Source organism: Sycon ciliatum, chromosome 3, assembly GCF_964019385.1.
Source record: "Sycon ciliatum chromosome 3, ocSycCili1.1, whole genome shotgun sequence".
In the NCBI taxonomy this organism is placed as follows: Eukaryota; Metazoa; Porifera; class Calcarea; order Leucosolenida; family Sycettidae; genus Sycon; species Sycon ciliatum.
Genome location: NC_088645.1, coordinates 41,784,228 through 41,800,406, shown reverse-complemented (window position 1 = coordinate 41,800,406; position 16,179 = coordinate 41,784,228). Strand labels below are relative to the sequence as shown.

The 16,179-nt window shown below is 48.4% G+C and overlaps 1 protein-coding gene across 2 annotated transcripts; it reads left to right on the top strand.

The window, feature by feature from the left end:
- The first annotated feature begins 170 nt into the window (after positions 1-170).
- LOC135812266 (protein-lysine N-methyltransferase EEF2KMT-like) lies at positions 171-15,496 on the top strand. 2 transcript variants are annotated; one of them, XR_010552775.1, is made up of 12 exons: positions 171-624; positions 4,101-4,151; positions 4,925-5,005; positions 5,253-5,388; positions 7,117-7,196; positions 8,552-8,607; positions 8,955-9,259; positions 9,509-9,781; positions 11,756-11,831; positions 13,759-13,847; positions 14,222-14,506; positions 15,088-15,496. XR_010552775.1 is itself a non-coding variant. In XM_065325630.1 (11 exons), the coding sequence occupies exons 1-11, from the start codon at positions 565-567 to the stop codon at positions 14,446-14,448; spliced, it is 1,434 nt and encodes a 477-aa protein (XP_065181702.1). In that variant the 5' UTR covers positions 171-564; the 3' UTR covers positions 14,449-15,496. The 2 variants fall into 2 exon arrangements, 1 of the variants encoding a protein (XP_065181702.1); XM_065325630.1 differs by having other exon boundaries at positions 14,222-15,496.
- Positions 15,497-16,179: the final 683 nt, after the last annotated feature.

Genomic DNA, 16,179 nt, shown 5'->3' with positions numbered 1-16,179 from the left:
CGCGCAAAACGCGCGTCCTCTTCAAAATTTTATCCACACCTTTCCATCATGACGTAATTACTAGCCTCTTCATCTTCTTCCCATGAGCAGCGGCGCGGAACGAACACGTGTTTTGAATGAAGCGTTTTGAATCAACTACACATGAATGATTGTACTTTTTCGATCCGAACTTTTCAAACCCACTGAATCATTTTTGCTTCTTCTTGACTGGAGAAGTGAAAGCTTTGTGGATTTCATAATGGCCAACGATGTACTGTATTAACGATTATTTGTAGAGACTTAGCTGACTGTTGATTTTGGTCATGAAACTCTGAAACGCAGCTTTAGCCTTGCTTGCGAATGTGTAAATTTCTGTTTGCAGGGACTAATTGCATCGTTCTCCACTTCCTACACAAAGTACATGACCCCGGGGTTATAGACTCTTGTTACTACCTATAGCCGAACAGGACTAGTTTTCCACGACTCTGTTGTCTCTGCTAACGGTGATGTGGTGAATATTTTTATCACTAGTAATTAGTGCAACTGAGCTGCTGTTGCGCGAAGTAAGCTGTGAGCTTGCGAAGGATGGAGGCGATACAAGAGCAGTACATGGCGCTGGTGCCAATGCGAATGTTTGATTGGCAGGTGAGGCTCAGTCGTGACCCTGCGTACTAGTATCATGTTTACTTCCGTCGCATTGTTAAAACCGCACAATTGCTTTATCCATTGCTCGGCGCAGGTTTTTATTGCAATCAGCAAAATGTGAAAATGTGATAACAACAATGGACAAAGAACTCAACGCGTTCAAATGCAATCATGGCTTGTTGTTATGACAGTGACTACTACAGTAAAACCTGGTTTAAGCGACCACCCCCACGGTGCAAGGAAAAGCGGTCGTTAAAGCCAGGTGGTCTTTAGAACCAGGTCCCACGGTGTCTGTGTAGAGCTGTCGGTGCATGGAAAAACGGTCGTAAAGAGCAGGTGGTCGCTAAACCCAGAGGTCGCTTACACCAGGTTTTACTGTACTGCCAATGCAGATGCATGATACCATGCCAACGTATGATACCATGCCAACGTATGATACCAGGGGCAGAGAATTACTGCTGACCAGCCCTGAGGTGCATGTGACTGCGAAGGGCATTCACTTGTGGTGATACGATGCTCGAGTGCCCCTGAAGCACGTCACAGCCCATCACATCAAGCAGAACTTTATCCTTTGCTACTAGTATCTATGGGTTCAGGTACGACGGTTTCTCCTTCAACTAAATACGAAAAATAAACGAACCTCGTTGGCAAGGTGATGCAGCAATCATCTTGGAGCTTGGCGAAAAGGCTAGCTGCTAGTGGTCTCGGCATCATGTTTGGCAACACCGGTAGAGCCAAGATCCATTGCTTCCGTTGAGATGATGTCGCTGACCTCTGAGAGAAGAGACCTGGCGGCTGCTGCTGCGTCTTCTGTATTGAGATGACTAAGGTCAACCAACGCAACAGGATCAGAACGCATATCCGCAGCATTACAACTTTCAGCAGTACAATCAGGTTCATAGCCATCCGTGTAGATCATAGTGACAACGCTACAACAACGCAAGTCGGGAGGTAGCCATTGCAGGCGTCGTCTTCAAGCTCTGCTGTGCACTGCATGCGTTCACGACTTCTTCGTCTGTTGTGTTTTGATTCTGGAGAAATGTTTCCAGGTTTGTCATCGAGCTCCTACAGGACTCCTGTTTTGATCCAATTGCGTCCTTGAGACCCTCCATTCTGCTTGAATAAAGAAGTTGGATGACAAACTAACTAACACTTGGTTACTTTCTCAAAGTTTTCAACACTACAAACTGACAACATACGGTAACAGCGTTCTTTCTTTTGTTCTCACGCATGCGCATGCTATACTGTATGAAAGGTGCTTGGGCCCAACTCCCTGAGTTAATGGGAGTGTCGGACTGCTCAGACGCAGACAACCTTGTCCGAGATCCACAATACAGCCGTGCCTATGGAGACAGTCTATGCCCAATAGGACATCAGGCTCAATGTTTGCAACTACCATTGTGTGCTGAAGCTGGAGGCTGCCGAACTTAAGCTGAACATGCACCGCTCCTTCGACAGTCACGCCACTGTCGTCAACAATTCGGACTGATATTGATATCTTCTTTAATTTTAACGAACTTAGAAGTTGCAACTTCGGCGGTAAACGTCTTGAAGTTGAAGGTGCGGCGTGCTCCTTGTGTGCTCTGGATGGCAGTCGTGAGTCAGTCAAGTGTCAAGTTCAGCAAGAAGCGTGTGTTCCTAGTTGGAACAATCAACTTCTTAATTTTATAAATTATATGCTTATGTTATGCTGACAAACGAAATTGAACTTCCAGAATCAACTAACATTACGGACATTGGTTATGCGTATCAAACTTACTCTGCCGATAACATATTGGCAACTGTCAACAGCAACGGGAGGGCGTATGTGTACTTCGGGAGGCGCGGCAGGCAGCACTTCGGGGCCATGGTGGTTTGGAGCTGACTCTGGCCCCTCTATGCCAACCCCGGGCCGTTTCCCGAAGGGCGCTGACGTCGTCCCCGGGGTGGAGGTGCAGATGGGCAGTTTGTAATTAGATGCTCGGCACTTCCACAATGGCAACAACGGCGTTGTTGTTGGGGCTGCTGCTGAGGCCGCCGCAAAGACAACAAAACGGTTTCTAACCGTTCCACTCTTACTAGTATGGCGTCCAAGCGATCTTCCCTGGCTGCACGGACAGCCGTGGGATGTACCAGTAGTAGCGCCCACTTGAAGTATGGCAGTTGCCCGGAGTCCTTGCTGGAGTGACTGATACAGAGTATGGGGGTCTTGGCGACGTGCCGCCACCTTCAACGCTCTGCTGTCCAGTCCTTCGATGAATTGATCCCATGCCAGCTGGTCCTGAATGAGATCTGGTAATGTAGGGCATGCTTGGTGAGATAGTCGGCGAATCGCCTCGCAGTAGTCAGACAATGCCTCCTCACCTCGCTGTTGTCTGGCTTTTAATTCCACTCTGTGGAGGTCAGTCCTGACGAGTGGAGCAAACCGACGACCCTCCAAAGCCACCAGTAGTTGCTGAACATCCTGCCGTGTTTCGGCCGCAAGCGATTGGTAATAGGCAATAGCATAGCGCTTTGTTGATCAAGTACAAAGGGATGTATTGTGCCTGGTCCTGCGGCATCCACTGATTGACCAGGCAAACTTGCGTGAACTGGTCTCGCCGAGTAGTGCAGTCAGGCGCTGCTTCACCATCGAAGCGTTCAGGCGTTGCCCAAGGCCGGATGGGTCGAACGGGCGGAGCTGGCTCAACTGGCTGAGCGGGCTGGCTGAGCAGGTTGGACGGGCTGGGCTGGAGGAGGTACTTGCTGGTTTGGTTGTGATTGCGCCGTTCTGAACCAGGAATCACTTCACATTGTCGCAAGAAACGAAACAAAGAGAACAATAATTCCACACCTCCAGCACATGTGCTCTCTGACCGACCTCAGCACACCAGCAACACGACTCCAAGTTATAGATACTGACGAATAAAACTTCCTCCATACAGCGCTGTTTTGACCATTGAGGTCTCATTAGTGAAGGTTGAGATTAATGAATGAATGACTATCCAGCAGAATTGCCGTAGCACAAATGGTGCCGGATCATGAAGGAACGGACCATTGTAATATGGACTGAGTGGAATAGAATAGAACATTGGTTTGAGGGAAAGATGCAAACGGGAAAAGTCTGAAGAAAAAACTGACTGTCAGCAGGGGCGTCGGAAGGTATTTTAGTGTGGTGCGGTCAGCCATCTGAAGTACAATTTACTGGTGTGGGAGGGGTGGCTGAGCTGAAATGTTTTGGAAATTAAGAGCCCAGATGAGTGTATTTTATTGATTCACAGGGTACCCGGGGCAAAAAGTGGTACGGTCAATACCGTAGTGACCGTACCGTGTCCGACACCCCTGTGTCACCACCAGGACTCTTACCAGGGACATTCGCTTGAGAGTGGAATAGAGTCATTATTTCACTTCAGAAGTAGTATTGTTTGTGTGATTATGAACTCTCAGTCTGGCGTTGGTAATATGTTCAGGTCCTGTTCTGTATGCATGTGTTTGTGTTGTGTTGTGTGCACATACAGTCGGTTACTGCGAGCCTTGATGAGAGCACACAACTGGACATTCTAGCCCGGGTAAGCGAGCAGTGTGGATGTATTGTGACTGGCTGCGCCATGACAACCCGTGTGCTGTGTTTTGTGAATGTATAATTATACTAGATTATAGTCTGCTGTACGACTCGTAGTTGGGCGAATGAGCGATGCAAATGTCCAACCTCACAATCCAGTCAGAAAATAAAGATACTTTCCTGCTTTTGAATACTGTCCTCCTTTTTTGCTTTGGATGGTAGCCATACAGCCGAAGATGAGTGTTATGTTTCTACCCAAAAGCAAACATGAGCACACGACAACACAACCGGACTTGAGTTTACTTGGTATCGAACTGACTTACAACAAAAACATGAAATCAAAGAAAACAAAAGATCACACATAAAATCACATGAACCTACACTACGGCTGCGCAGCCTGCAAGGCGTGACCTACGTGTATTCAAGATGTACACTACACAGTATGCATTACTGGGTCTGTGGTGTGCATACACCACAATGAGAGGAAATCACGTGGCGGTTTTACTCCTGCAAAGACCCAGTGAAAACAAAATAATTTTCTCAAAGTACACCTAATGGTGATCGTGGCAACCAGCCACGACCTGCGCGCGTGCATGCACCTGACCAGAATGTATTTATTTATTGATAATTACGGATAACCCAAAGGCTGGAGTGCCTATGTCAAGGGGTGTTTCTGGACAAACAAGCATCATGTAATGAGCTCAGCAGTGAGCGAAAACAAAAGCAATGGGATGGATGAACACACCATGGCTGTGTGCCGTGCATTGTATGTTTGCACAGACATGTCAGCACCCGTTATGCCAGCGCTATCCAGCGTCCAGTACCTATCGACAAGCCTTCCTCAAGGTTCTCATGAACAAGGTGAGCGAGTTGTTAACTACGACTGTGCGGGTGCCGGTGCAAGCAAGCCGGCGGGCGGTAGTGCATGCGTGTGTGTGCGTGTGTGTGTGTGTGTTTCTTGGTTGTGTATATGTATATGTGCGTTTGTTTGTTGGTGCATTTGTGTGTTTGTATGACTATGTGTACGCACATGTGTGTGTGTGTGTGTGTGTGTGTGTGTGTATTTGTGTGTCTGTGTGTGCATGCACGTGTGTCTGTGTGTCCAAAGTGTGAACGCAGTGGACATGATATAGCCGAAGATCTGTACGTGGCGTACACAGACACCCTCAACACTCCCGCCAATGCCACCACAGATAAACCTGGCACTAACAAGGACCAGCCATACCGCATCTACATGTTGAGAGGTTAGTCAATCCCTTGTGCTGTATTCCATCTCCCAATTTATCTCCCGAAGCCTCAAAAGAATCTACAGTTTTACTGGTTACACAGTAGATAACGAGCAGTTTTTTTTCCTAGCGCGTACGGGGGGGGGGGGAGGGGATGAATAAAAAAAGCAAAACATTTTGAAGATGTGGGTGGACTCTTCCTGCAGCTTAATTTAAGATGTTCTCTGTTAGATTTCGCTTTATAAGACAGAGGTTCCAGGCTGTCCAATAGAGTGCTCAATAACGAAAGGCAGAGCTAGTTCAAACAATAATAAGAGGATGAAAAAGTGTTTTAACTCCGAGTTTCACGCACTAAGGCCGTCATCACACTACGTTCTCCGACTCCCGTTTACGTCTACGTCTATGGTGAAAAAACAAAAACGGGTGGTCGTGTCATCAGACAGGCACAGTTCTTGACGCGTACACGCAGTCAGGTTTTTGGAGAAATTTGAAGGCACGTACATCGAAGTACAGGATCGCTCGGAAAAAGGCTGGGGGAGATACGCACGTTCATACAAAAAGTCGTATACGTATTATACCCCCCCCCCCCTCTCCATACCACGTCTACGTCTCCCGTTTCCTCTGCTCCCGTTTTCACCCCGTCTACGGATCATCATGACAACCGACCAAAAACTCCTTACGTGGACGTAGACGCAGTGCTTTGTACCATAATGTGATGGCAGCCTAAGCGATTATCAGAAAACAGTAAAAAAAAAAGATTGATTTTGCTTTATATTATTTTTTTATTCATTCAACTCAATCTTATAGCATATACAAGTAATGCTAGTATGGGGAGCAACCCAAGAGATGAGGGCGATACCCAGTCATGACAAAAGTACAAAAAGAAAAGAGAGAGGAGAAAGGTTTCACTTACTGCTGTGTCTAATCGCCGTACTACTGTACTGTGCTGCTCAATGACATCCGATCAAGTTTTTATTTATTTTTTTATTTTTACAAAGACCGCTTAAATGCCAAACATAAGATGCAGCTAGGGGAAGCACGAAGTAAGTCAGTTCTGCGCCCTATACGAGTGAATATCCCAGTGTTTGCAGGCCTAGGGCTGCACAGCGCCCGGCATGGCGTACTTGACTCATTTCGATCGTATTTCTCTGAGCAGCATTGGAGTATCACCAGTATCACCAATATCACCTTAGTATCACCTTCTCTGACGAGCCTTTGATAGGCGAAGCAGCTGTCAGAAGGAAATGTTTTACCCGTGACCCCTTTAATGTTTGAAGTTATTGGTGTGAGTAATGGCTACCGAGGGTAGCAATGGTCGGCTTTAGAGCGCATGGAGGAGGAGAGTTAGTTTCTTGTAGCATTGAAGTAGTCACACAAAAACCGAGTGACCAGGTGTGTAACATGGTTGGTCTCCGGCACAAGGTGTTTGATAGGTTGGCTGTGTCAGCTGGGTCCTGCTTGCCTTTCCTCTGAACCATGACACACTACAAGGCTGTTTTCATTCAGTTCGGGTTGCGTTCTTTCACCACCCACTGAATGAGAATTCCGTGTGTGTTTTTGTGTGCACGTCGTGTGTGCACGTGTCTGCGTGAGCGCGTGGATACGGTGTGTTCGTGCAAGCACGCCTGCTTGTGTGTCTGTGCGAGTGTGTGTGCGAGTGTGTGTCTGTGTATGTGCGCGTGCGAGTGTGTGTGCATGTCACGACTATGCTATCCATCACACCATACCTGTGTGTTTGCCTGGCAGAGTACAAGCACTGTCCCATTGTGCTCCAGGAAAGTGACAGCTTTGTGTCCCAGGGCACCACTGGTTTACAAACATGGCCGGTATGTTAGCTGAAACTCTCACCAAACAATTCCGTTGGCTTAATCTAAGTCTACGAATTCTCGGCACGTTAAAACGTCGACCTTGCAGGGCTTAACACATTTCGGCCGCATTTTAAAAGTTCAGCCTGTACTGCTGCTGCCTGTATACACTGTCACACTGAACCTTGCATAGCAACATTTCGGCCGCGACAAATTTTAGGCCAAAAATGCCCAGGCCGAAAATTGCCGATAATAAAATTAATACCGTATATTCTCTATTATAAGCGCCGTGGTTTTATTTTTTAAACACCCCTCTACCCCGGTGCTTATATTGGAGACCGTGCTTATATTGGAGACCGTGCTTATATTGGAGACCGTGCTTATATTTTTTCAAACAATATATCCAAACGGAGCAAGAAGAAATACATGCTAGATATCATGCATGCAGCATTGATTTCCACCAAGACCGTGCTAATAATAGAGACCGTGCTTATAATGTTTCGAAAGGTGCTCACAGTGTGCTAGTGTTAGAGACTGTGCTAGTAATGGAGACCTGTGCTTATAATAGAGAGTATACGGTATGCGCCGAATATTTGTTGACTTTCAGTACGCTGTAAGTTTGTGGATGCTTATCAGCAGGGAGTTGTAGCAATTAGGGAGCCGGCAGGGGTGACTGGAGCGTGAACGACGTGGGCTTTGCTCCGGGGCGGCCTGCTTCAGTCACCCTGGGGGGGGGGGGGGATTTTACCCACGCTCGCATGCAGCATCGTTGGTTCTGGACCGCAGTCACAATCATGATTTGTGTAGGCTATGGCTCACATAAACTGACTTCTGGCATTATTTTCAGTTTGTTTCAAGTGATGTCGAAATATTGTCACGTTTCGGGCCAGTCACCCATCGTCAGAACTTGCTTGTTTCAAGGCCTGAAAATATTGTCAGAATTCAACAAATAACGGCTTCTGGGTCAAACTGGATCCACTCTGGCCGTAGCAAAAAATACAAGTGCTGTATTTGATGGATAGTCCACTCATGTCCTATGCTGCTGTGAATATTTCGATGCCGGCAGTGGGTTCCCGAGAGGGTCCAGTCTAGTCATTGCCGGCGAATGTGTCACCCTGCTGTTCTGCGAAGGAAACACCCGAACGTGCATGAATCCATACAAGAGAGAGAGAGAAGGGAAGCTTTTTGCGTGAATCCATACAAAAACTGGATCTGAAGACCCCCACAAAGTTGCCATGAGTCCAGCCTAGCTGTGATGTAGCACGAGGTTGGTAAACATGGTGATCATCGCTCATAAGATGTGTTGTTGCTGCTGCTGCTGCCACCGCCGCCACTGTTTCTGCTGCTGGCGTCTTTGTCGTCATCACCATTTCCAGGCCGCAGTGCATTTAGTTGAGTGGATGCTAGATAACCAGGAGGTCTTCAATCAGAGGTACTGTGTACTGTAATGAATGATGATTGTGTTTTGTACCAATATCACCAAAAGATGCGCATGCACTCTCTTTCGGCACACAGTCAACACACAGATGCAGACATCTGCGCATGTACACAAGCACACGCATGCACACACACGCACGCGTGCACACACGCACGCACGCACACACATGTGTGCGCATACACAAGTACACAAACACACACATACACGCATGCACACGCACACACAGACAAGTTTGGCAGTGGTCTAAAAATAGAAGAGCTCTGTGGAACAATTCTGCGTGTCGTTGGAATACAAGCTCTGGATTTTTTGACATTGTAATTATTCTGCCTTTCTGTGTTCAGAGATGTACTGGAGCTTGGTTGTGGTATCGGGTTGGTTGGCTGTGCTCTGTCACAATGGTGCGGTAGAGCTCATGTCACCACCGCTGCTACTGCTGCTACTAGCTGTCACCCAACACCATCAACAACTGCTCAAATGACGTCATCAGCTGCTCCAATGACGTCACCAGCTGCCCCTATGGCATCATCAGTTGCTCCGATGACATCATCAGCCACACCAGTGACGTCATGCCCATCGCGCATCACCCTGACCGATCATCACCCTGGTGTGTTGAGGCAACTGGCTGCTAACGTGGCACGCAACTTGGGTAAGAAATGATGCGATCACGAAATCACCTGCGGCACATGGCACATGAACTGCCCATGCCTGTACACTTTTTGATCACATTTTGATGGAAAGTATGATGTTGTGCCTTATTTCCGACTTTCGCCCATCAATTTGTGTATGTGATGCGGACATTTCAAACGTACAGGCATTGCCTTGTCCCAGACCGCGTGGACAAATCAGGTGTGAGTGTGTTTCCATGCCCGAATGCGTTGGATTCTTCCTTCCGCAGGCACCCAGGCTGAATCAGTGGTGGCATCAGCTACGTCATCAAAGCCTCTCTCACCGGAAGCAGGAAAAAGCGGTAGTGGGCACTACGATGACCACTGCTTCACTGCTGCTCCCTTGCAGCTGCGAGCACACTCAGACTCTGATCAGAGCAGCGGTACGGACGGTGCTAGCGTGACTACGATAGCTGAACTCAACTGGTGTGACATTGATGAAGAGGGCACCGCATCACACCGGCTGATGACCTCACTACATCCAGACATCATCCTGGCAGCAGGTAAGCTTATCTCCGGTCCTCGTTATCTTTTATGTTTTAATCCCGACGGGGACGATTCATTGGACCAACGGTTGCTATCAGGTTCAGCCTCATGTTCTCTGTGTTGTGCTGACGAGACGAGTCCAGAAAGGACGAAACGGATCTGTCCACAGATGAGTATTCAGACGGATGTGTACAGTTCTGGACAGAGAAATCTGACCTCATGAATAAAGTAGCGCCACGCTCAAGTGCGCAGAGTGGTGTTTGTGATGCTAGGGTCACGTAGCCCTCGGCACTACCGTAAAGTACCGTTGATCCCCCCCCCCCCCTCCCCCCACGCCATGTTGCTTCCCACCTGGGGTTTCGGCAGGGGACGGGAATTGGATCAAGGCTGTCAATTGCAGTACGATGTACAACAACGTTGAAGTTCAGACTCGATGTGCTGGATTGTGCACATTTTCATCCTGCACTCGCACGTATTGTGTTCAGCAGTGTAAGCGTCGGTTCAACATCGTATTTAGTTGTATACACCGAAGTCGCTTCACAGGCAGAAAATCGACAGGGGGCGGGCATCAGAGAGGGGCGGATCAACGGTACTTTACGCTATTATCTTCATGAGGTTGGATTTCCCCGGCCAGGACTGATATCATCGCTATCCTTGGAGACTGGCACCTAAAGGTCAACGAAGATAAAACAGAAAAAACAACATTGCGCCGGGAAGGAGACCGCCTGGCTGAAGTATGGCGGAAAACAAAAAAACTCGGATCACTCCTCTGCGACGAGGAAGATGTTGCACGAAGGAAACAATTAGCAACGGCAGCCTTCAGAGCGCTTTTCACGGTATGGTGTCGTCGATCGATCATCAGCGAAAGTCTACGGCTAAGGCTTTACAACGCGTTTATCATCCCTGTGCTAACGTTCAATGGAGGCACCTGGGGACTGACGGCTTCAGCATGGGAGCGTCTGGATACATTGCATCGCAGACAACTTCGGAGTCTCCTGGGTATCCGCTGGCCGCAGGTGATTCCAAACAGAGTCCTGTACGGCAGATGCCACGCAGAGCCCATCAGTGCCCTCATGCGGCGATCCAGATGGGGCCTGTTTGGGCGTATCCTCAGACTCCCTCAAGACACGCCTGCCGCCCTCGCTATGCGGAGTTACTTCACCTGTGGGGACAAGGTATGGCGAGGGCGGCCACGGACAACCATCGTATCCACACTATCCGCGGACCTAGAATCAGCAGGACTGAGGAGTCTGAGGAACTTGGCAGACCTGGAGCACCTGCAGGCCATCGCCGCAGACAGGCCTGCGTGGCGCGAGCTGTGCCAGGATGTACGCAGCAACTAACGGATGGGACAGAAGCATTGTACAGATCCCGTGCATTTAACACTTACCATCGACCATGAGTTACAAACCTATCGTCGTTGTCTGTTATTCTTTTTTTTTGTTTTGTTTTTTTTGGATCTTTCGAATAGATCCCGTGCATTGAGCACCTATCATCGAACATGAGTTATGTGCCTATCGCCTGCTGTCTTACTTTTTTTTTTCTTTTTCCTCTCTGCCCACTCTGCCTGTCTTCTGGCACATGCGAATACGTGGACTTACTGTTGACGTAAACGCGGACGTGCGTATAATAATTATAATAATAGGACTGTATGTGTCAGTGTGTTGTCTTAGCCGGTACCAAAATAATGTTGTCTGTGTTTCTGCTCTCTCTCTCTCTCTCTCTCTCTCTCTCTCTCTCTCTCTCTCTCTCTCTCTCTCTCTCTCTCTCTCTCTCTCTCTCTCTCTCTCTCTCTCTCTCTCTCTCTCTCTCTTTCTCTCCCTCTCTCTCTCTCTCTCTCTCTCTCTCTCTCTCTCTCTCTCTCTCTCTCTCTCTCTCTCTCTCTCTCTCTCTCTGTCTCTCTCTCTCTCTCTCTCTCTCTCTGTCTGTCTGTCTCTCTCTCTCTCTCTCTCTCTCTCTCTCTCTCTCTCTCTGCGTCTGTACTGTTCTAGACGTCGTGTTCGACAAGGCCATTGTACCTAGTCTTGTTGCCACTCTGCACACTCTGCTAACTCATCAACAAGACAGGTAACTGTTACAGTCCATTCACAAACTTTTAATAATAATTGATATCTGGACTTTGTTGTAATCCGACTTAGACCCAATTAAGCTCAAAACCCCAATCAGCTGATCTGTGTTAGTATGACCGGGACACACCGGGACACACCGGGGCGCACCGGGACACACCGGGACGCACTAACACAAATCAGGCATACGTACGCAGCAACGCCTTGCACATCTCCTTCGCCAGCCCTGTATCCTCTGCCTACTTCATTGTCGCTGCTGTTGTCGTTTCCTTCTTTTCCACGGCGTCGTAGCGCTCGAGGAGTTCCGCCAGGAGATGGTCAATCTCGTTGTAAAGCTCCTCTGTGCCAATCCTAAATACCGGTATCCACTAACAATGGTAGACATGGAAAGTCCAGTCACCCCAAGGCATATACAGTGTACACATGCATGTACATGTAGTCATGTACCTGCACACATTCAGCCCATACTGCATCATACACACCGACCAAGCTACACTGTATATACGGCTCAGCTGAAGAACACCAACTACTACACATACTACTACACATACTTGTATTAGCAAGAGTGCATAGTATGCAACTGTGGTTATGGGTCAGTGCGCGGCGCGCTGCCTTCATTACGTAACTTGCCTTCATCACGCTCTGAAAGCATGCATTGAAACTCTCAATTTCTCGTACGAACCCATCCGTTTTTGCTCGATTCGTTCCAGTACCTACACAATCTCTGAATTCTGGCGCGTGAACTCCAGTTCCGTACGAAAGTTCATTTCAAACCAGAGGGAAAGTGCGGTGTTTGATTTTCCGCAGTGCGCGGACTGCAGCTGAACGATGTAATGAACACAGTGTACCGCGCATCTGGCCCATAGAAAAGAGATCACAGTTGCATACTCTTGTTTATGGACTCTTGATAGTAGCAGTAGACAGCCGTAAAGTAAGAGTACAGCCAAGAAATACGTGTTTGCTCGCTTGTTCTTCTCCTTGTTGTTTCGTGCCCGGAAATCCTTCAAAGCGGCACAAACTTTGAATCCAGCACAAGCGTAGTACTAGTAGCTGGCCCCGGAGGCAATCGCACTCAATATACCGAACCTACTCATGGGAAGAAGCAGATTGATACCGGTATTCAGGTGACAGGCCATACACAATATCCGCAGGCAAGCGAAGCTCACACCCAAACATCAAACGAGCTGGCGTTTCAGATGTAGACGTCTGGACCGCCGTGCGGTAGGCTAATAGTGACAGGGGTACATACTAGTACATGTCCCAGGACTCGGGGTGGTCACTAGCGTAGAGTCGTAGCGTGGTGAGTAGGGCATGGTTCGTTCGCTCACCTGCAGGGTGATGCGGTGTCGTCCGCGACTCACGGACCTGGAGTAAGGACCAAAGCTCGGCAAACAAAGCGGATTCGAATTGTGCTCCCTGACCAGAATGGATCCGGTCAGGGGCACCAAACCGAGAATTCCAACCATTCACAAATGCATGTGCAACAGTACGAACAATGATATCTGGTAAAGGATATGCCTCTGGCCGACAAGTGAAGTAATCAACACAGAGGAGTAGGTTACGGTGACGGGACTGGGTGAGCTTGTTGCAATGGCCCGATGAGGTCCAGTGCAACAAGTTCACTCAGATACCCACCCAACATTGGCACTAGCGGGGCGACACTTTGCCTTCACTTACCTGGCCCGAGGTAGAGTTCCGTCGAAATTGCGTTGGTGTTTTTCTTGCTGAGGGTACCTATTAGCTGCAAGTTTGGTTGTAAGACAGAGGATAGTCATTACTGGTTGATAATGAAGGATAACATGACATGAAACTCCAAGTCACAGCTACTTGATGTGTGTCTGTATCTGTGTGTGTGTGTGCCTGTGTGGGTCTGTGCCTGTGTGTGTGTGTTTGTGTGTGTGCACGAATGTGTGTGTGTCACCGATCAGGACGGATCCACATCATCTTCCCACAACTGCAATTGTATCATGTACGATTCGTAACGAGGACACTTTCCAGTGCTTTCTGACCGCTATCGGTGAGCAGATATGTTCTTCTGTCTCTGTCTCTGTCTCTCTCCCTCTCTCTCTCTCTCTCTCTCTCTCTCTCTCTCTCTCTCTCTCTCTCTCTGTCTCTGTCTCTCTCTCTCTCTCTCTCTCTCTCTCTCTCTCTCTCTCTCTCTCTCTCTCTTCCTTCCTTCCCGTGTCACTTTATTTCTCCCATGCGCCCATGGCTTAAGTCTGCTGGCAAGTCTCGGTATAACACTACGGGCGGCACACTTTTGAAAGCTTGCACATGCTGCACTATGAGTAAACTCAGCGTTGAACGCAGACATGCAAACATGCGTACATACACACATTAACCCTGTGTCATGCTCACTGTGCACATTGGTGTGTTCCGTTGTTTGCTCAGACAAGCATGGCCTGTGCTGGTGCTACATCGACGTGTCGGAGAACAAGCGGCTGTGGTGTGATAGGACCGTGCCAGTACGACTCGTACGCATCACTGCAGCAACAGCAGGAACAACAACAGGAGCAGCAACAGCAACAACAGCAGCAACAGCCGGAACAACAACAGCAGCATCTGCAGCAACAGCAGAAACAACAACAGCAGCAGCACCATCATCGCTACAACCGTAGATTACCGGGCAGGCTCTTTGATCGCTCAATGAGGCAACCTATGGACTGGATGCCACGTGTAAGTCAGATTGCAATACTGATATGCACGGGTGCCAGGCGGGCAGTTGTGAAGCGTGATATCGGACACGGCCATGTAGACATGGCCACACCACGAACTCCCACCATGGGCATGTTCAATACTGGTCATGGGCTTTCGTGCAGAGCCGGATTGAACTTTGCTCGGCGAATACGATTGAACTCATCTCCAGTAGTACTGTGTGATTGAGATGTGTAGCTCCATAGTGGAGTACGTAGACTGTTGGTCTGATCGAGGATGGAAAACAATGCTGCCGCAGAGTGCTGATCAGCGCAGCGGCGCATGCGATCAGACTGATCTCCAGTATGGCGTGGTTGAGATGTTTATGTCCTCAGTGGAGTGTGTGAACCGTTGGTCTGCACGATGATGAATGAACAATGCTGCCACGGAGTACTGACCAGCCCGGGGCGTATTGGACATCCCAACAATGGACGGCCTGAGCAACGCTAGCCGTGTGTTGGTGTGTGCTGTCGACCTTCTCTGCAGAAATGGGTCAGAATGAGACTGGCAGCTGGCCTATTCGCTGCTGTGTGTGTTGTGTGTGCTGTTGAACTTCTCTGCAGAGATCGGTCGGAATGAGATTGGCAGCTGACCTATTGCCTGTGGACGACATGCTAGTATGGAGGTGATGATGTGGCAGCAGTATGTGAGGCGCTTTGTGTGGTTCAGCATCACAAACACTGGCTTGCCACTCAAGAGTCGAGACAACATGCAATGATGTCATTTACAGCTACAACTACATCATTTGCATCATGATAATGTCATTCATGCAACTTTCACTGGCACACAGGCTGTGTAGCCATGGTGCATCTCACACCATTAGGGTAGCTGCCGACAAATCTTGCAGAACCAAATTACTCTCTTGTGCATCATATGAAATTCTTGAAAGTTATTTATTTTATTTATTGCAATCTGAACCCGTCATGTCCAGAATCGAACAGGTCAGCAGAATAAAAACTTAGAGCTATCAGAGTTACCATCATCACCACCCAACACACTGCCATCAGTCTTGAGTTTTAACTACAAATGCAAAGCGCAATTTTCACGTTTCCATTATCAATGGAAGTACAGAACTAAAAACGACCACAATTGGAGGGAACGAGGGACAGGCCGCCCCAAATAATAATGGAAGCTGTGCATGAATCCTATACATGTACCTTTAAAGAAAAGGCCATTAGGTCCTGAAGTGCCTTTCACTGACTCTCTCGGAATGGAGAGGTATTATTTACCTTGCAAAGAACCTGACCAAGGAGTTATTTTTAATTTCCTTGACAACTATCTTCTTGGGGATAAGACTAAAAAACACGGTTTGGGCCAGGCCCAGGCATAGTTATGTCTTTCTGCAGCCGTAGGAGCGCCATCAGTCGCCCTGGAGAATAGCCTCATACAGTTTCATACCATTTAGTTTCAGTGCCTCGTGGCCTGGCACGAGGGAAACATGGATGCAGTGAATGGGATTTCGGTCTTTGACCAATTTGTGGTGGGTCTGATCTACTCACTTCCTACCGCTTAGGAGCTGCATCTGCGCCTTGATCCTAGAGGGTGGTGGCGTTCCTACGGATGCGGAAAACTCGGATTTCAGCCGAGTCTCACGCGAACCGTGATTTTTTTAGTTTCAGTGCAACCTAATGGTCTGCCCGATCCCTCCTCGTCAC